The 17,347-nt window shown below is 40.1% G+C and overlaps 1 protein-coding gene and 1 pseudogene across 1 annotated transcript; both read left to right on the top strand.

The window, feature by feature from the left end:
* Positions 1 to 9,556: 9,556 nt before the first annotated feature.
* On the top strand, positions 9,557 to 9,985 carry LOC143572920 (zinc finger A20 and AN1 domain-containing stress-associated protein 5 pseudogene; annotated as a pseudogene).
* A 1,462-nt stretch (positions 9,986 to 11,447) lies between these two features.
* LOC143572915 (uncharacterized) lies at positions 11,448 to 16,188 on the top strand. The gene is made up of 3 exons (XM_077057943.1): positions 11,448 to 11,579; positions 14,541 to 14,911; positions 15,687 to 16,188. The coding sequence occupies exons 2-3, from the start codon at positions 14,568 to 14,570 to the stop codon at positions 15,904 to 15,906; spliced, it is 564 nt and encodes a 187-aa protein (XP_076914058.1). The 5' UTR covers positions 11,448 to 11,579; positions 14,541 to 14,567; the 3' UTR covers positions 15,907 to 16,188.
* The last annotated feature ends 1,159 nt before the right edge of the window (positions 16,189 to 17,347 follow it).

Genomic DNA, 17,347 nt, shown 5'->3' with positions numbered 1-17,347 from the left:
GGATCTGTGTTCCAGGAGTCTTTTCTTTATGCCTTCGACGATGCTTTTATTTGCTCTTTCCACCTCACCGTTACCTTGCGGGTGTGCCACTGAGGTAAAGGTGTGGGTGATTTGAAGTTCTTTCAGCCACTGTTGTAGCTTCTTGTCAGCAAAGTTGGTGCCGTTATCGCTCACCAAATTCTGTGGAAGTCCAAAACGACAAATAATAAATTTCCAAATAAACTTTTTGATATGTTTCGCAGTTGTTTGGGCTAAGGGTTTTGCTTCTATCCACTTGGTGAAGTAGTCGATGGCTACCACTAGGAATTGAACATTTCCTGCTGCTGTAGGAAATGGGCCTGTCACATCGATGGCCCACTTCTGAAATGGCCATGAAGAAGTGACTGGAACAAGTTCATTCTTCGGGCGGTGCGTGTTGGGTGCGTAAAGCTGGCAAGACCTGCATTTTCTGATGTATGCCAGTGCATCCGTATGCATCCCCGGCCAAAAGTATCCCGCGTTGTTTAGCTTAGCTACAACAGCGCGGGGACCTGCGTGTACCCCACAGATGCCTTCGTGTACTTCCCTTAGGAGGTAGTCAGCATCTTGGTTGTCCATGCATCTTAAGAGTGGGCCAAGAAAGTTACGTCTGTAAAGGATGTCATCAATGAGTTGATAATTCAGTGCCTTACAGCGTTGTTTTCTTGCCTGTGTTTTTGACTCTGGTAGTGTACCTGCCGCAAGGTATTTTATTATTGGTGTCATCCACGTTTCCGTGCCGGTTTGGATGACACAAATTTCCTTGTGCGGGACCGAAGGTGTCTCGAGGAGTTCAATGCGGATATCCTTTCCTAAGTGGGTGAAGGCTAATGATGCAAGCTTGCTTAACGCATCCGCAGATTTGTTTTCACTTCGCTTGACGTGTATGACTTTGCAGTCGTTGAAATCGCGCATAAGGGATTTTGCTTGTGCGAGGTACAGGGCCATTGTGTCGTTCACGGCCGTGTACGTCCCGTTGATTTGATTGGCTACCAACATGGAATCCACGTGGGCTTCCAAGTTTTTCACCCCCATCTTACGCGCAATTCTCAGCCCAGCCAAGAATGCCTCATACTCGGCTTCGTTATTCGTACTTGGAAAATCAAGTCGAATAGCGTAAGTGTATTCTTGGCCTGCTGGGTTGGTTAGTTTCAGCCCTGCGCCTGAACCCTCGCTACTGGCTGCTCCATCAGTGTAGAGTCGCCAGACATCATTGATGTCTTGTGCTGGAGAGGGTTGAGCCTCTTCCTGGCACTCTTTTTCCCGCGATGCAGGCACTTCTGCAATAAAGTCGGCTAAAACCTGGCCTTTTATGGCTGGTCTTGGCTTATACTTTATCGCGTATTCCCCCAACTCAATTGCCCATTTGGCTAGGCGTCCCGATAACTCGGGTTTGCCTAGAACGTTTGCGAGTTTGAAGTTGGAGAGAATGTTGATTGGGTGACCCTGAAAATATCGTCTTAACCTGCGTGAAGCGTGTATAAGTGCTAAGACTAATTTTTCGAGGGTAGAGTACCCGGTTTCTACGTCTGATAGGATACGGCTGACATAATAGATTGGCATCTGGATGCCTTTTCGTTCTACTAGCAGGACTGCCCCGGTTGCTCTATCAGTTGCGGAAAGGTATAGGATTAACTCCTCTCCCGCTTTTGGTGCTGTCAGCGTTGGGAGTTCGATCAAGCGTGACCGAATCTCCTGAAAAGCTGCTTCCGCTTCTGGTGTCCAGCGGAAGTGCGTTTTCTTTAAACAGTTTCTCAATGTTGACACGAAGGGAAACGACTTATCCGCGTGGTTTGCCAAAAAGCGATTAAGTGCCACCAGTCGTCCATTCAGTGTCTGAGCCTGTTTGATGGTAGTAGGTGATTCCATTTTGATAATGGCTTCGACCTTTTCAGGGTTCGCTATGAAGCCATCTTTAGTGACGATGACCCCCAAGAACTTCCCTTCTTCCATTCCAAAGGCACACTTGCTCGGGTTGAGCTTCATGTTTATCTTCCTGAGCGTGTTGAAAGTTTCTTCGATGTCTTTCAACATCGCTTCTGGGTCAGGGCTTTTGATGACCAAGTCATCCATGTAGACTTCCAAGTTCCTCCCAATTTGGGCATGAAACTGGTTGTCCATCAGGCGTTGGTATGTGGACCCGGCATTCTTAAGTCCGAATGGCATCATTTGGTAACAAAATGTGCCATCGGGCGTCCGAAAAGCGGTTTTGTCCTGATCATCAACGGCCATGTGGATTTGATGGTACCCCTTGTACGCGTCCAGGAAGCATTTAAGGCGGAATGGTGCCAACGAGTCCACCTTAAGATCAATTTCAGGTAACGGATAACAATCTTTGGGGCATGCTTTGTTCAAGTCCTTGAAGTCTATGCACATGCACCATTGTTTGTTATTCTTCGGTACCATAACGGGATTTGCAACCCAAGTTTGATATCTACTAACGCGTACGATGCATGCGTCAAGGAGTTCCTTGACTTGGGTTCTACACGCGTTAGTTTGTTCTGGCCCCATTACTCTGCGTTTTTGTACGATCGGCGTAACAGCCGGATCGCATTTGAGCCTATGCTCTGCCTTACTTCGGGGTACGCCAGTCATGTCAGCTGGTGTCCACGCGAAGATGTCAGTGTTTTTTTGTAATAAGCGCTTGAGTAAGGTGCGTGTGGGATCAACAATTGTTGGGCCAATGGTGACGGCCTGGTCAGGGTACTTGCCGTTGAAGGCCCATCTTTCTGGTATGGTGATGGTTGGTTTAGCCATCTTTGGTTTGGGTTTAGATGAGACAGATGCGATGCATACCTGGGGAATGCCGGTGATCATCGCTACACCCTCAGCTGTTGGCCATCCCATCATGCCGTGGACTGAGGATACCACGGCGTTGAATCTTGCCATCCCGTCTCTCCCGAAGATGATGTCGTATGTGTGGTGTGGCTTCCTCATCACGACAAAGTCCACATCTTCTGTGCGGGAGTGTTTCCCATCCGTAAGAGTGACGGGGAAAGATAGGATACCCAGGGGGGTGTTTGTGCTGCCATCAAACCCTTCCATCGAGGCGCAGATCGTTTCCAGGCGTTCCTTGTCTTCGTCATCTAGCTTGTCAAAGAACTGCCTGTACATCACCGTTGACGAGGCGCCGTTGTCAGCAAGAGTGCGGGAAGTGATGTAGTGCCCCAGCTGGCTTTTGATGACGATAGGGCCTTCTTTGCTGGGTCCTCCTGGCAGTCGCGGGAAGCGCACCTCAGCTTCCTTCCACGCACATGGTTCTGGCGTTCGCCTTTTTCTTCCTCTGATCTTACCATGAACCATGTTGATGCTGATGTCAACGGGCTTTCGTCCGTTGCCTCGGTACCGGTTGTCGTTTCTTCCTCCCTTCTTAATTGATGCCACCAGGTGTGCCAGTCTTCCATCCTTGACGAATGCTTCAATAATATCCTTTAAGGATGTACACTCTTCCGTACTATGACCTTTTGTCCCGTGGAAGTCACAGGATTTACTCTGATCCGCATTAGGTCGCTGTCGGATCATTGGAGCTTTTGGCCATGGTAGCTTTTCAGTGGCAAATATCTCTGTGACGCTTTTGGTGAGTGGCGTCCACCGGTGCTTTTGGCTTGAAGGGTGTGTGTGATTTCTTCCGCCAACAAGAGGGTGAGAGCTGGATGAGGTGTCAAAGTTTACCCTTGACTGCCAGATACCTAGCTTCATCTTTTTGTTCTGCCGGGCGATCCGAACATTGTTCTCTCTTGTCCTCTGCGTGTAGAGGTGTGTACTCTGGGGAAGATCCCTTCCCAGTTGCTTCTCCGTCTCGGCAAAGCGCTTGGCCGCCGTCATGATGGCATCCCATGTTGATGGCATGCCATCCTTACCCGTCAATGTGCGGATAAGCTCTGGGTATTCGGCGCCCTGGATGAAAGCGGCGCGAACAAGATCTTCACTTATGTTGCCGAGACTTAGCTTTTTGGAGTTGAAGCGAGTGATGAAGTCTAGTAAAGATTCATCCTCCTCTCTAACGCAGTTGAGGATCGTCCACTGTTCTTCAGTATATTTCCTCTGCTGGCTGAAGTGCTGGCTGAACTTGTTCTGAAAGTCCGCCCAATCATAAATGTGGTGGACCGGTAAACGGTCGAACCATGCCCTGGCCGCTCCAACCAGATTCATCTGGAACATATAGCACCACGTGGGTTCCGTCCAGTTACTGACGGTTGCCCCCGCAATGAATCTGTTCAAGTGGTCGTCTGGGTCGGATAGACCATCATAAGTGCCAATGTTGGACATTTGTTTGGCACTTCTCGGGGCGATTGCTTCCGCAATGTCCCTTGCGAATTTTGACTTTCCTGCATTTGTAGCAGTTGGTCTAAAGGTTTTGGAGAAGTCACGCGGGTTTCTCTCCGCGTTTGTTGGTTTAAAAGCTTCCCCAAAATTCCTTTTCGGTTGGAAGTCCGTTTCCTTACGCTTCCCTTTCGCCTTATGGCGAGGGTTTGCGTCGATATCGGATTCTTCCCTCTCGTCGTCTGAGTACTCGCACTCACTGTTCATATTGAGATGTTGGCGAGTACTGCCGAATTCGTCAGCCTGTTGAACTGAACGCAAGCGTTCATCCAATTCAGCTTGGAACTCTCTCTGACGTGCTTCGGCCCACGCCTTCACTTGATCTAGTGTTTGGCGAGGGACCCTCGTTCGTTTTTCCAACTGGGCATCAGTGAATCCCAGTGGAATATTTACTGCACTTGCCCCGGCTTGGGTAGTCGGGGTAGTGTTCGTAAGATTTGTATAACCGCCGGTGTTCCCCCCAGTTGCTGGGGTTGTGGTTACCGGGGTTTCTTGGTCGACTACTGGCCTTTGGACCGGAGTAACGTTAACCATTTCTTCAGAAATTTTGAAAAAACTAAAAATTAGTTCTAGCTTTCTTGTCCCACGGATGGCGCCAATGAAGAAACACTAAGTGAACCCTGGACAGATTATAGATAATCTGGGGGTTAAGTAATGTTTCCCACGAGGATGAGGTCTAGCAGAGAAGGTTGTTCTTCAGGGGACCTGCAAAACAGACACCGTAAGCTCGTCACTGAGAAGGGGGGGGGGTTCCTCCTTGTGACCACCCTCCGGTGTGAGAATCAGACTAGATTGCTCTGAATATAAGTGTATATTAAGAGATTGCTAGATAAGATTGAGATATCAGATGATGTCCTTACCATTCCAAGGTGTTGGAGTATTTATAGCCGAAGGTAGGTTTCCTAGAAGGTACAGCCTGCTGAATAGTATTCCTGTTCTACCAACAGTGGACTACGCACAGGCCATGCTGGCTGGTGGATAGGCTACGGCCAACAGTAAAGGTCGGCTGTATACTGTTCCTTTACTGCCGGCTACGCACTGTTCCACCAACTGTAGGCTGCGCACGTCCCATCGTAAGGGTTAGTGAGTAGGCAGCGGCTAATAGTGACAAACAGTACTAGAGGGTGCTCCTCCTCGTATTGTTGTCGGTGAGCTGTCACCCTGTGATTGGTTCATGGGCTGCTCTGGTCAAATTGTCTGTTCCGCCCATACCTTAGTAGGTATAGTACGAAAGACCTTTCAGAAGCATACGGACTGGCTCATTTAGGCGGGAGTATTCCCGCCTTGCTCATTCCTTCATGTGACTGCTGAAGTAGCGAATGCCTTGTGCGTGTAGCCTTGCTGTTAGTGCGGGTAGCCTTCCCTGATGGCTTGTATCCGCAGCTGCGGGAACAGGCGGGGTACTTCGCCATTGGGAGGCTTTCCCTGCGGGTACAGCTGGCGTACTGCGCGTAAGGTTCTCTGAGCAAGGAGGGTCCTGCTGGAGCAGTTGGTCATTGCGCAGACGTCCCTGTTCAAGGTGAGTCTTGCGGGTCCAACTGGGCTCTGCTGGGACCTACCTCTTCATTTGTCTATCAAGGTCGCAACACTAATTAAATAGTCATAAACACTTAAAACACTAACTAAACAGCCAGCCATAAACACTTGAGACATAGTAGATTGTCGCCTCAAAAGACATTTTCAAACGAATTACAGTACAAACAAATGATTACCTAAAAATACACGACAAAATGCTTAAAAAAGTAAATACAAAGTTATGAATTAAAATTGGAAAGATCTACATTCCTCGAGCTTAAAGTTTCTCACTTATTTTCAACTGCCTTCTAACCTTGTTTTCTTCTGTATTCTGCACCTCCTATGGCTGCTCACATGAGACTGTAAAACAATACGTATTCAAACCTGATTCTTTTATGCACAAATGGCATAAAAAAAGAAGCCTGAAAACCAACCAAATGAACCAATATACCTACAAGCCAAAGTGGCAGCCATGAACCATGAACCCGAATACAGTTTAGTTAACACAAAATAGGGGTCCTAAAATGCAAGTAAAATCACTTCAGATGCCACTCAATATTTATGGAAACAATCACATAACACATACTGAAGAGCTTAATGTCAAGTAAAAACAAATGGATAATCTGTTAGGCCTCAAACACAAATACAATAGCATACACTTCAATACAAAAACAACATATCAACATGTAAAGAACAAATGAAGCAGACCAATTAAGCCTCACATACGGCTAACTTTATGCATTCATGTAAATTTCATAAAAAAGTCATAAGTCAAAGCACATAATAAAAAACCATGTATACTTCAAATGCCAGAACAAAATTAATGAAAACAATTAGGCCTCATGCACACAAATAATAACAAAAACTTCAATACCAAAACCACATGTCGCCATGTAAAGAACCAATGAAGCTATAGCCGTGTTTATAAAACGATTTTTTTTTTGTTGTCCCCCAAAAACACCCAATTACTTCATCACACAACTAGTAAGCACCAACCATAACATGATATTCGGTATACATGACATATCACCGCATTTCATCAACAAATTTTCAATATAAATGGCATGTCACCGCATTTCATCAAACAACTTTTCAATATAAATGACAAGCAAATAGTGAATGATGAATAATTATGTGCAATGCATGCCAACTAACTATTACGCAGCGGACACTTACAATAACAAATCCCACTCATAAAATTACAGAAAAGGCGCAAGCAACAACCACCCTCATTATCTTGCTTTTCTACTGAATTGGTTTCGGAGGTATTTGGCCTTTTAATAAACTTCAAAGTTCAGATAACTTTCAACCCATTAGACATGCATCAATTATATATATATATATATATATATATATATATATATATATATATATATATATTTGTGTGTGTGTGTGTGGACGCGCGCACGCGCACATACATGCATGCCTATATGTGTGTCTATGTAAATTAGACTAAAGTCTCATATCATTGATCACAATTGTCATCATTTTGTATGTACAAACTACAAAGAATAAAACATAACAAAGAGAGTTGCACTGTGTGTAGAATTTATATAAGAATCTATGTTTACTATGATTTAACACCTTAAAAATGTAGAGTTTGATTCGACAGCAACAACCTTTGCCAAGTATCACTTCCTGTTTTGGGTGGAGCGTATAGGCCACCTTTAACCTACCACAAAACAAACTATTAAGTTGTTGACATAAACATAATAGAAGTCTACAAAATATGCGAAGCGAATGATAATAAGCCATCTTTATCTAGTTATCCTCCTGTACTCCTTAATCACTAATCCAACATTCAAGTTCATCAGTAGTTGGAAAAGTCAAACCTCATTATGAAAAGCAAATACATGTTTGCGCAATAGTACTGGTATTAAACTGAAATCAAACTCAAACTCAAATCAAATTTGAAATAGTATTAGATTGAAATAAAATGAAAAACAATTTTGCAATCTACGAGTTAACGACTTAACACTCAATGCAACTACAACTATTGTTGTGCTTTACAACTGTGTGCTTGTAAAGCGCGATCGTGAAAAATGTGAATTAGCTTCATATCAGTCACACCGGTGCCCAAAGAAATTGGACGTACTTGTTGTTTCTCAAGCGCGTCTGATTGTAACGGGATGGTAGTAAGAAGATTAAAGCGACATAGCGCCACCGCCATATGTGGTTTTGAAATCGAACCCAGCAATAGTAAACGGTGAAAGCACCACCACCACCGCCACCAAGGGTCCAGAAATCGAACCCGACAACAGTGACACGATCAATCGGAGAGAGAGCAAGAAACTAAAGATTCATCATGGCCATCGTTTGAGAGAAACTCAATAGGAGACTGAAGAAACTGTAGTTGTTATACCTAAAGAGGAGACAGAGGTATCGATGATATTGAATGAACCCGGAGGCATGGAAGATAACGATTGGACGGAGATGCGGTGATTACACGTGTATGGGCATACAGTTTTTGTTGCATAGGGTATAACCACTGAAGCATAAGTCCTCCCGAAATTGTAATATTATAAATATATTTATTTTGAATTGATTTACAAAGCAATGTTTCAAATACAAATTTTAGTTTGTAAAATATTGATATAACTCGTTGCAATTAGGGGAGCAATCTCTGACCCAAAATATGACATGGAAATAGTTAGTTTTGGGTCGTTATAGCTAATCGTTTAACAATAGCTCTGACATGTTTAATCGGCAAAGTCACGACAATAGTTGTGACTCATGAATCATGATAGTCCTCTCTCGGAATATGAAGCATTGTGATGGAAACATTGAATTTGAACCTTATACAAACTCTGATTGTGTTTAATATGTTTGAACTTGAAAGTCGTCACTAGTGTTATCCGAGTGGCCGAACTTTATTAATCATTCAAAAAATTATTGTTATCATCTAAGACCATATGCAGCAGATGTTCCCCACCCTTAATCCCCTCGCATGAGTTTTGGGCTTCAAAAAGTCCTCAACGTTTTGTGCACAACGCTTGAAGTAGAAGAAGGTGAGACCAACTTTGTTTCCACCCAATGGAGAAAGAAGGAGCGTTTTCCCCTCCATGACCAATTTTAGGAGAAAGAGTTCAAAAATGTCCCCTACTTTTGCTTAATTCCAGAAATAGCCCCTCCAAATCCAATCGCAACGATGAGATTTTTTTGGAGTCAACGATTAGGTTTTATAAACTAATAAAAAAACTAAAAAGCAGGCATCCAAAACTCATCGTGAACGGATTTTGAACTCAAAACTCATTTTCGCAATAGGTTTGGACCTCAAACCCATATTTAATGATAAGTATAGACGCCATGTATCATCTTGATTCATAAATCTCATCGTCACGATTTTGAATATGAAGGTGCAATTTCTAATATTAAACAGAAGTTGAGACAATTTTAGACTATCTTAAAATGGTTCATTTTAAAATATCTTTTGTTTATTTAAAATAAAATATATTCAAATTGTGTGCTATATTCAATGTGTTATTTGTTTTCTAGTTTGGATGAAGTATACCTTCCTTGACAGGTAATTGTTTCTTATCCTCCCCGTCACTATTTGTCAGAACACATCCAACCGATTAATTAAACTTTCCAGAAGGTCATTACCGTCATTTCACCCCATATAAACAAACTCTCTCCCACCTTTAAAACTTAATAATAATCCCATCTCTCTCTCTCTCTCTCTCATCCCAAAAATCAATCAATGGCTCAAAAGAGAGAGAAGATAGAAGAAACCGAGCTCAAGGTTCCCGAAACCCTAACTTTATGCTCACCTTCAATCTCCCTCACTGACCGTATATCCGATCTCAAATCCGGCGTTACCGTTGACTTTCGTCCTAACTCTGCCGCCGTGCCGGAAACCGAAACTTCAGATCCGTCCAGAAAACGACGGTTTGAGGCGTCGGAGACGAGCGCGTGCGCCAGTCCTAAGCGGCGCGTGGTGAATCGATGCTTAAGTTGCAAACGGAAGGTCGGATTGATCGGATTCCGGTGCCGTTGCGGCGACATGTTCTGCTCCGAGCACCGTTACTCCGACCGCCACGACTGCAGCTACGACTACAAAGCCGCCGGACGTGAGGCGATTGCGCGGGAGAATCCGGTGGTTAGAGCGGCGAAGATTCTCAAGGTGTAATTCACCGATCGGATATCAACGACGGCATCGTCCGATTAATCGGTTGTTAAAATATGGCGCCAAAAGTTCAACAGAGGCGGTTAAGGAAGGTGTGATGACGTCACGGTTTACCGTACGGTGGATTGAGAGTTTGCCGGTGGAAGAGATGAGGGGGTAGATGTGGAATTTGATGAATAGTTGAGGGTAGTTTTGTCAATTGATTAGTGTAACGCTGTAACCTTTTATGATGTGCTAAATTTATTATCATTATTTTAATATTGTTTTAATATTGTATTTATTATTTTTTATTATTTCGTTTTCAAGTTTGGGTTGGCAAAATTGAAAATGAATAAATAAAAGAAAAAAAGTCAAAAAGGAAAACGTATAGCATATGGTGGATGGACCAACTTTCCAGCAAAGTATTATTATAAAATTATAAAATAAAATAGTGTGATGGATCGCTATCTGGGCCACAATTTCGAGCATATCGAAAGCTGTTTCTATATTGATCTAGAATCCGGTTTGAGAGTGGCTGGTTATAAACCAAATGGTTTTAAACCGTTCGTTACCGGTTTCTAAACTTGTCTGGTTTTGATTTGAACTGATTAGATTTCCAAACCAAACATGCATAGGATTGGATTGCTTTTAAAAACTTCGCATATTTTATAGTATTAGGTGAATCCTGACGTACCACCTATGCATATCATCTTCAATCAAAATATTTAATCGATTAGATGAGATGTTATTCTTATATAGAAAGATAGTAAGTTTTTTTGGGCCCAATGCGAATTAGTATATGAATAGTTATCGACCACAAATGACAAATCCCATCGATAATATACATGCTAACTTTTTTCTATTACAATTTAGAAAATAGACACTATTCTTATGCTCTGCTGTAGCCTGAAAGACTTCAAAAAAATAAGATCTCTTGCAACAATCCGTTCAGTAACCCATCTTTCGTAGCCCTATTGTTAATACTTGAAATTGGATATTAAGAAAAGTTGACCTCACACAGATCTCGCCTCTTCTCCTATGTTGATCATCTTTGACCTCACTCGGTAATTCGGTAACTCCGTGTAACCATCTCAATGCCTTTGAAATTCTAAAGATTAGAAAAAAATTTCATCTTTTTAACCGGGTTACTCAATCAGGTCCCAACCTAATTGAAACCAAAAACCGATTTTAAATCAATTCAATTTCGTAAAATTCCTCTTTCAACTTCCATTAACCAAATCAAACCGATTTTAAAACCGGCCAGGTTTATCTCAAAACCTTCACCTCTAATATAACTAATTTTGACGTTCATTTATTCGGCCCATATGAGCACTCTGCTAGTCTGCCGAGCTCAAATTTAAGACATTGACTGCATTTCCAACTAAGGCCCAAAATATTGTAGGCCCAATCAGTGATCATCCTCATTCATCCATGACACGTGGAACACTGATAATGTCACGTCCACCGAAACCATCATAGACCACCGCCTCACTCTAACAATCGCCCAACTATATAAGTAAACAATTTCCTTTATCCGTTTTTATTTTTATTATTATTATTATTAATATTATTACTTTCGTTCTGAGGCGGCTTTGGATTTACAAATTACAAATACCAGGTGCTCTGATCTTAATTCGACGTAATAATTGTTAATTAAACATTAATCTTAATCGTAAATCTGCTGCTGATTAATTTATACATATTACGGTTTCCGTTTATTGATTTCGATATCAATTTGATGATAATCTGATGTTTTATTTGTTTAATAATTAGCGGTGGATGAGTATTAGCTTCTGCAGTAGTCAATCGCATTAGGTTTTGAAACGTGTTAATGTTTTATTGTTGGAGAAAGTTAATTTAGGGCTTTTATTATAATAGTATTGCAGTATATGTGTGCTCGCTTTCGGTTATGTGAATTTGGAAGGAGAATTGGTTGTATGAGTACTGGAATGTTAAGGTTATACTGACTTGATGTAAATATATATGTTAGGATAACTATTTTTTGATGCGGATTAACGCGTTAAACGGTTAGTGTAGCGTGGAGCTACATTTGATTTCGAGAAAATGTCTGTATGTAAGGAAAAGAAATACAGAAAGTTAACGAACAAATAAAAAGCGTGCTAACTGTGCGAATCAAGTAGTGCAATTATATATACATGTAGTGTAATTATGTAATTACACTATGTTGTATATATAATTACATTACTTGATTTGCACAGTTCGCATGCTAATTTAAATTGTATTTGATCCAAAACCTAGATTTTTATTGCACCTGTTAAAGAATGTGTATAGAAATCAGTTGATAGTAGATTGCAGATGATACATGTGGTAATTGAATGGTGTTACGTGTTTTTGTCGTAGTGATTAGCGAGAGAGGGAAATGTGAACCGGAAAAAAATTGCGTTCCATATGGAGTGAATAGAGTTTTAATATTAAATCGGATGAAACGGTTGGTTTTTGAATCAGTTTCTGAGTAGTCAGTCTCATTAAGTTTTGCAACATGTTATTGGTGGAAAAGTTAATTTAGGGCTCTTATTACAATATTGTCACACTTCACTTGTACTCACTTTCTGTTATGATGCGAATTTGGAAGGAGAGCTTGTCATATGTAATTTAGGGTAACTGTGGTTGCTTGTGATTTGTGATGTATCCTTGTTTCACATGGATAGATGTTAGATTTAACTTTTTGGATGTTTAACGCGTTAAGCTGCTAGTGTGATTTTAAGAAAGTTAGGTGTGTCTAAGGAAGAGAATTAAGAGCAATGTGCTTAGGACAATTGAAATTTTAGTTGCACTTGTTCTAGAATGTGTCTGTGAGAAATCAGTAGATATTAGAATGCACATGATACATTTGGTAATTGAATAGTGTTACACTGTTACGTGTTTTTGTCATAGTGATTAGCGAAAGAGGGAAACGTGAACCTGCAAAGTATGCATTTCATTTGGAGCAAATAGCTGTGTAGTTATGTAGCGAATGGTTTTTGACTTTTAGTTGACTAATTTGGATTTTGGACATCAATTTGGTGACGATGTAATGCTTATTTTGCTTCTTATTTTGTTTGATTGATTTAACTAGTCGTTTTCTGCAGTAGTCAATGTGATTAAGCTTTGCAACATTTTATGGTGTTGAATAATTATTTAAAGTTGGAAAAGTTAATTTAGGGCTTTTATTATTGCACTTGTTATAGCATGTGGCTTTAGATGTTTTCTTCTCTACTTGGAAATAGATTGCAAACGATACATGTGGTAATTGAGTCGGGCTATGTGTTATTGTCATAGTCATTAGCAAAAGATGGAAATGTGAACAGACAAAGTATGCATTTTAATTAGAGGAAATCAGGAAAAAGCTGTTAAATTATGAAATTGTGAATCATGAAGATATGAACTTATATATGCATCTCAACTTGGTTGGAACTTGGAAGATAAATGAGCATATAAAGTTTAATAATATTTACATGCATTTATGTTTTGTATCACGGGTTTTGGAAGATTTCATATTTTGCTTTCAAGCAATTGTGAAGATCCCATTCTTATGCGCAATATTCTTGCTGTATAAAAGACGACTCCTTGTTGGTCTACAAGGAAACTTATCTAAATTGCACGACAATATGTGCGCTGGACACAACAGCATTCTTTAAGACAGTTAATGTAGTGAATATATGTAGAAACTTTATGAACCTTCATAGAACTAAGAACAAATCTGAAGTTATTTGTAACCGAAGCAAATCCCCAACTGCGTTTACTACGCTTAATTATTTGCAACAACTAGGGTTTTCTTCTGTGGTTGCTGATGACTTGATGTTGACCATAGTAGTCAAAAGTGGCAAGGCGCAGAGGGCTCGTCGGTTGCATAAATGACGAGCAAAAAAGTGCACTGGAGACAAGAAAGCGCAATAATAGGAAAAATAAAAATATATATACTGTTATAAGTTAAAACAGACAATTAAAATTAATACCATTTCACAAATATAATATATTATCTGATAGAATTAGCATTTAGAATCGTCCAGTTAATACTAAAAGTTTAAAACTAGTGACAAATCCACTAGAGATCAGCAACATTCATTGTTCATCATCACCAGCCCAAAGGTTAAGCCTGAAAATGAAACAAATTCGGGATCTTACTGTGTTTAAACCTAATAGCAAATCTAAACTTATCTAAAATAAAGCTAATCGAATCCAGATAGAGAAGATAAATAGAGAAAATTAGGTATACCGTGCAATGATTTTCTATTTACTGCATTGCTTCTAGTTAGGTTTTTTGTACTAGTTTTTATACAAGAAAAGTGTAACTGACTGACTGACTGACTAACTAATTAACTTTCATTCAAATATAGAAGTTAAATAAAGTCAGCTATATACAAGAAGCTTGATTCTGATGTTTATAGTAGATCAACTAATTTATATAGATAATAATCCTTTACTAATGTATGATGAAGTGATTGATAAAGTTTTAAGCTATTTTTCTTTCTAAGTTATATGAATATCAGTCTGTTACGAAGTTATATGGATAATAATGTCTTATAAATTAACTAAAATCAGTTATATTATTTATGAAATGTTTCCTAACTTCATGTAGGTGAAAACAAGCCATCAAATCCGCAAAATGGTTAAAGCATACTCACAAGAGCACACATACAAGCACCCATGGGAACGAGTCACATCTGCATCATGGCGTAAGTTTGCTGACCCGGAGAACAAACGCACCTTATCACACATCCTACAAGTTGACACCTTGAACCACAAGCTCGACTCTGATTCGGGTAAGCTCTACACCACTCGTGCCATCACCATCCACGCTCCTGGCCCATGGTTCCTTCGCAAGATTGTTGGTCAAGATATATGCCATTGTGTTGAGTCAACTGTCGTTGATGCCAAAGCCCGGTCAATGCAGCTTGCTACCAAGAATATTAGTCTGCAGAAATACGTGGAGGTTGAAGAAAAGATTAGGTATGATTAGATTTGGTAAAACATGTGGGTTGGTCAAGTTGGGTAACAGAAATTCAAAAACGGAAAGTTATATGTGCAGGTCAGTTTGGGCTGCAGAGCTTTTTAAGTAAATGAACTGAACGGACATGAATGTGGCTTGTTTGTTTAACTTTAACCGAAGAAACGAACGAACATGATTTTCTTGTTTGTGTTTGTTTGTTAAGAAAAAGAACGTGTTCATGTTCATTTGTTGATATTCTAATTGAACGGTTTACTAACATGAACGAACACGAGTTGATAGTAAAGTGAATATCGAAATCAAAGTCTAAAATACCTTCATCGTTACATGACTACATCAAACATTTCAAAACTAAATAAATATATTTAAACTGATGGTTTTAAAGTATGAAAATCAAATTGATTTCAAATTAATATTAGCAATAAATAAGTTTGAATGAATAATTAAATGAAAATAAGCGGATGAACACGCATACTTATACATAAACGAACGAACATCAACAGACATAAATGAACGCACATTCACGAATGCGGCATTTGTTCATATTCGTTTATTTAATTAAACAAACAAAAAGTTGTGTTCATGTTTTTTTGTTTACTAAATGACCTAACATATATAAACTTCCTCTCAACTTGTTCAGAACGTTCGGTTCCTTTACAGGCCTACGTGTAACATTTAAGACGACTTTTGACCAATTTCGTTTGTAGCTATTTTTTTTGGTAATTTAGACTCATTTGACTTATTATTGAGCATATAAAAACACGTTAAAATTGTTAGGTACGAGCCACACCCAGACAATCCAACCGGGTGGACAATTTGCCGACAAGAAACGAGCATAAGGATAAAGCCGTTGTCAAAGCTAGCATCAATGGCGGAAAAGATAGAGCAAAAATGTGTTGAGAAGTTTCAGCAAAACAGTGCCAAGGGTAGGGAGGTGATGGAGAGGATGTGCAAGTACTTGGAAGCTGAATCATCTTCCAGGGGTATTTCTGTCTAATTGTCATAGGTTATGTCTTCTATTAAGACTGTTTTTAAGGTCTTAAGTAAGGAAATAGTAGAACATCATAAATGAATTCTAGAATGTGATCAAGGGTTGAGTTGGCTTTTTATTTTTTCTTAATAAATACAGTAGAAATAGTTGTATGTCAAATCATATGAACCCCACTTGGAAGCTTATAAATGTAGCTTTTAAGTTGCAGTGTCTGAGTTCTTGGCATAAACCTAAAGCTGAACCAGTTGTGTTGTAATATTAATTTCTTTTTCTGATGAGTTTACTTTTCTCCCTGACAATTTGGTCTAGGGGTGTACACGGACGAGACCATGTCCGTGTCCGTCCGTGAAGCTTTTAATGGACAAGCGGACGGTTCACGAACACTCTATCGAACGAAAATTTATGTCCGTGTTCGTCCATTAAGAAATTGAGTTTGTCCGTGCCCGTCCATTAATATTGTAAACGGACGTTAACGAACACTAATGGACAAACGAACACTCATGGACATAAATAGACTCTAATGGACAAACAAACATATGAACATCAATGGACATTAATGCACGTTAATGGACAAACGAATACATGAACATTAATGGACACTAGTGGACAACGGACACTAATACTATCATTATCGACGGACGGGCATACACAAACCTAATCTGATGTGTAAGACCCCGTTTCCGGTAGCCCTACTTTCGTGTTGGATTTACTCATAAACGCAGTTCTAAATATCAGAGTTAATTAAAACATTCGCGGAACATTAAAAACATTCAAACCATTACATTCCATAACCATAATTCTTGTCTTATCGAGCATTCATAGTTATTTAAAAACAGAACATAGTCTTTTAAAATAAAACATCATAGCAAAATCTTCAGATGCCAGCTTCGTCCAACTCTGCCATGTGTCCTCCTCAAGCTACCTGCCCCATTCTACTCACCTGCGTGCATACTAAAAGTCAGCTACGCTGAGTGAGTTCTAGTTAATCACATACTCATACAATACCTTCTTACATTTCATACTTAACCTCTTAACTTTCTTTCATACACACATAAGTGCATACACTTTCATTCTTACCTTCCTACTTTCTTTACATATATAATCATACGTTTTAAAGAGCCTTTCGCCCTATAACCTCACAGATATTATAAGGGTCTGGTCCCTGACATCACAGATATTATAAGGGTCTGGTCCCTGACATCACAGATATTATAAGGGTCTGGTCCCTAACATCACAGATATTATTAGGGTATGGGCCCTAACATCACAGATATTATTAGGGTCTGGTCCCTCTTCGTTACCATACAACCATGCCTTTCCTTCGTTTGTTAACCTTATCGCATTCATACATATAAGCAAATACATTATACTTACCTTATACGTAACACTACAACCTGACAGTACGTGCAATATCCGAAGATCGTTCACGTACTAACAAGCAATCATT

The sequence above is a fragment of the Bidens hawaiensis genome, unplaced genomic scaffold (assembly GCF_021521415.1).
Source record: "Bidens hawaiensis isolate Kalapana, Puna unplaced genomic scaffold, B.hawaiensis_p1.1 tig00026173_1, whole genome shotgun sequence".
Taxonomy (NCBI): domain Eukaryota; kingdom Viridiplantae; phylum Streptophyta; class Magnoliopsida; order Asterales; family Asteraceae; genus Bidens; species Bidens hawaiensis.
Note: the sequence above shows the minus strand (reverse complement) of the source record. Positions and strands in the feature narration are given on the sequence as shown.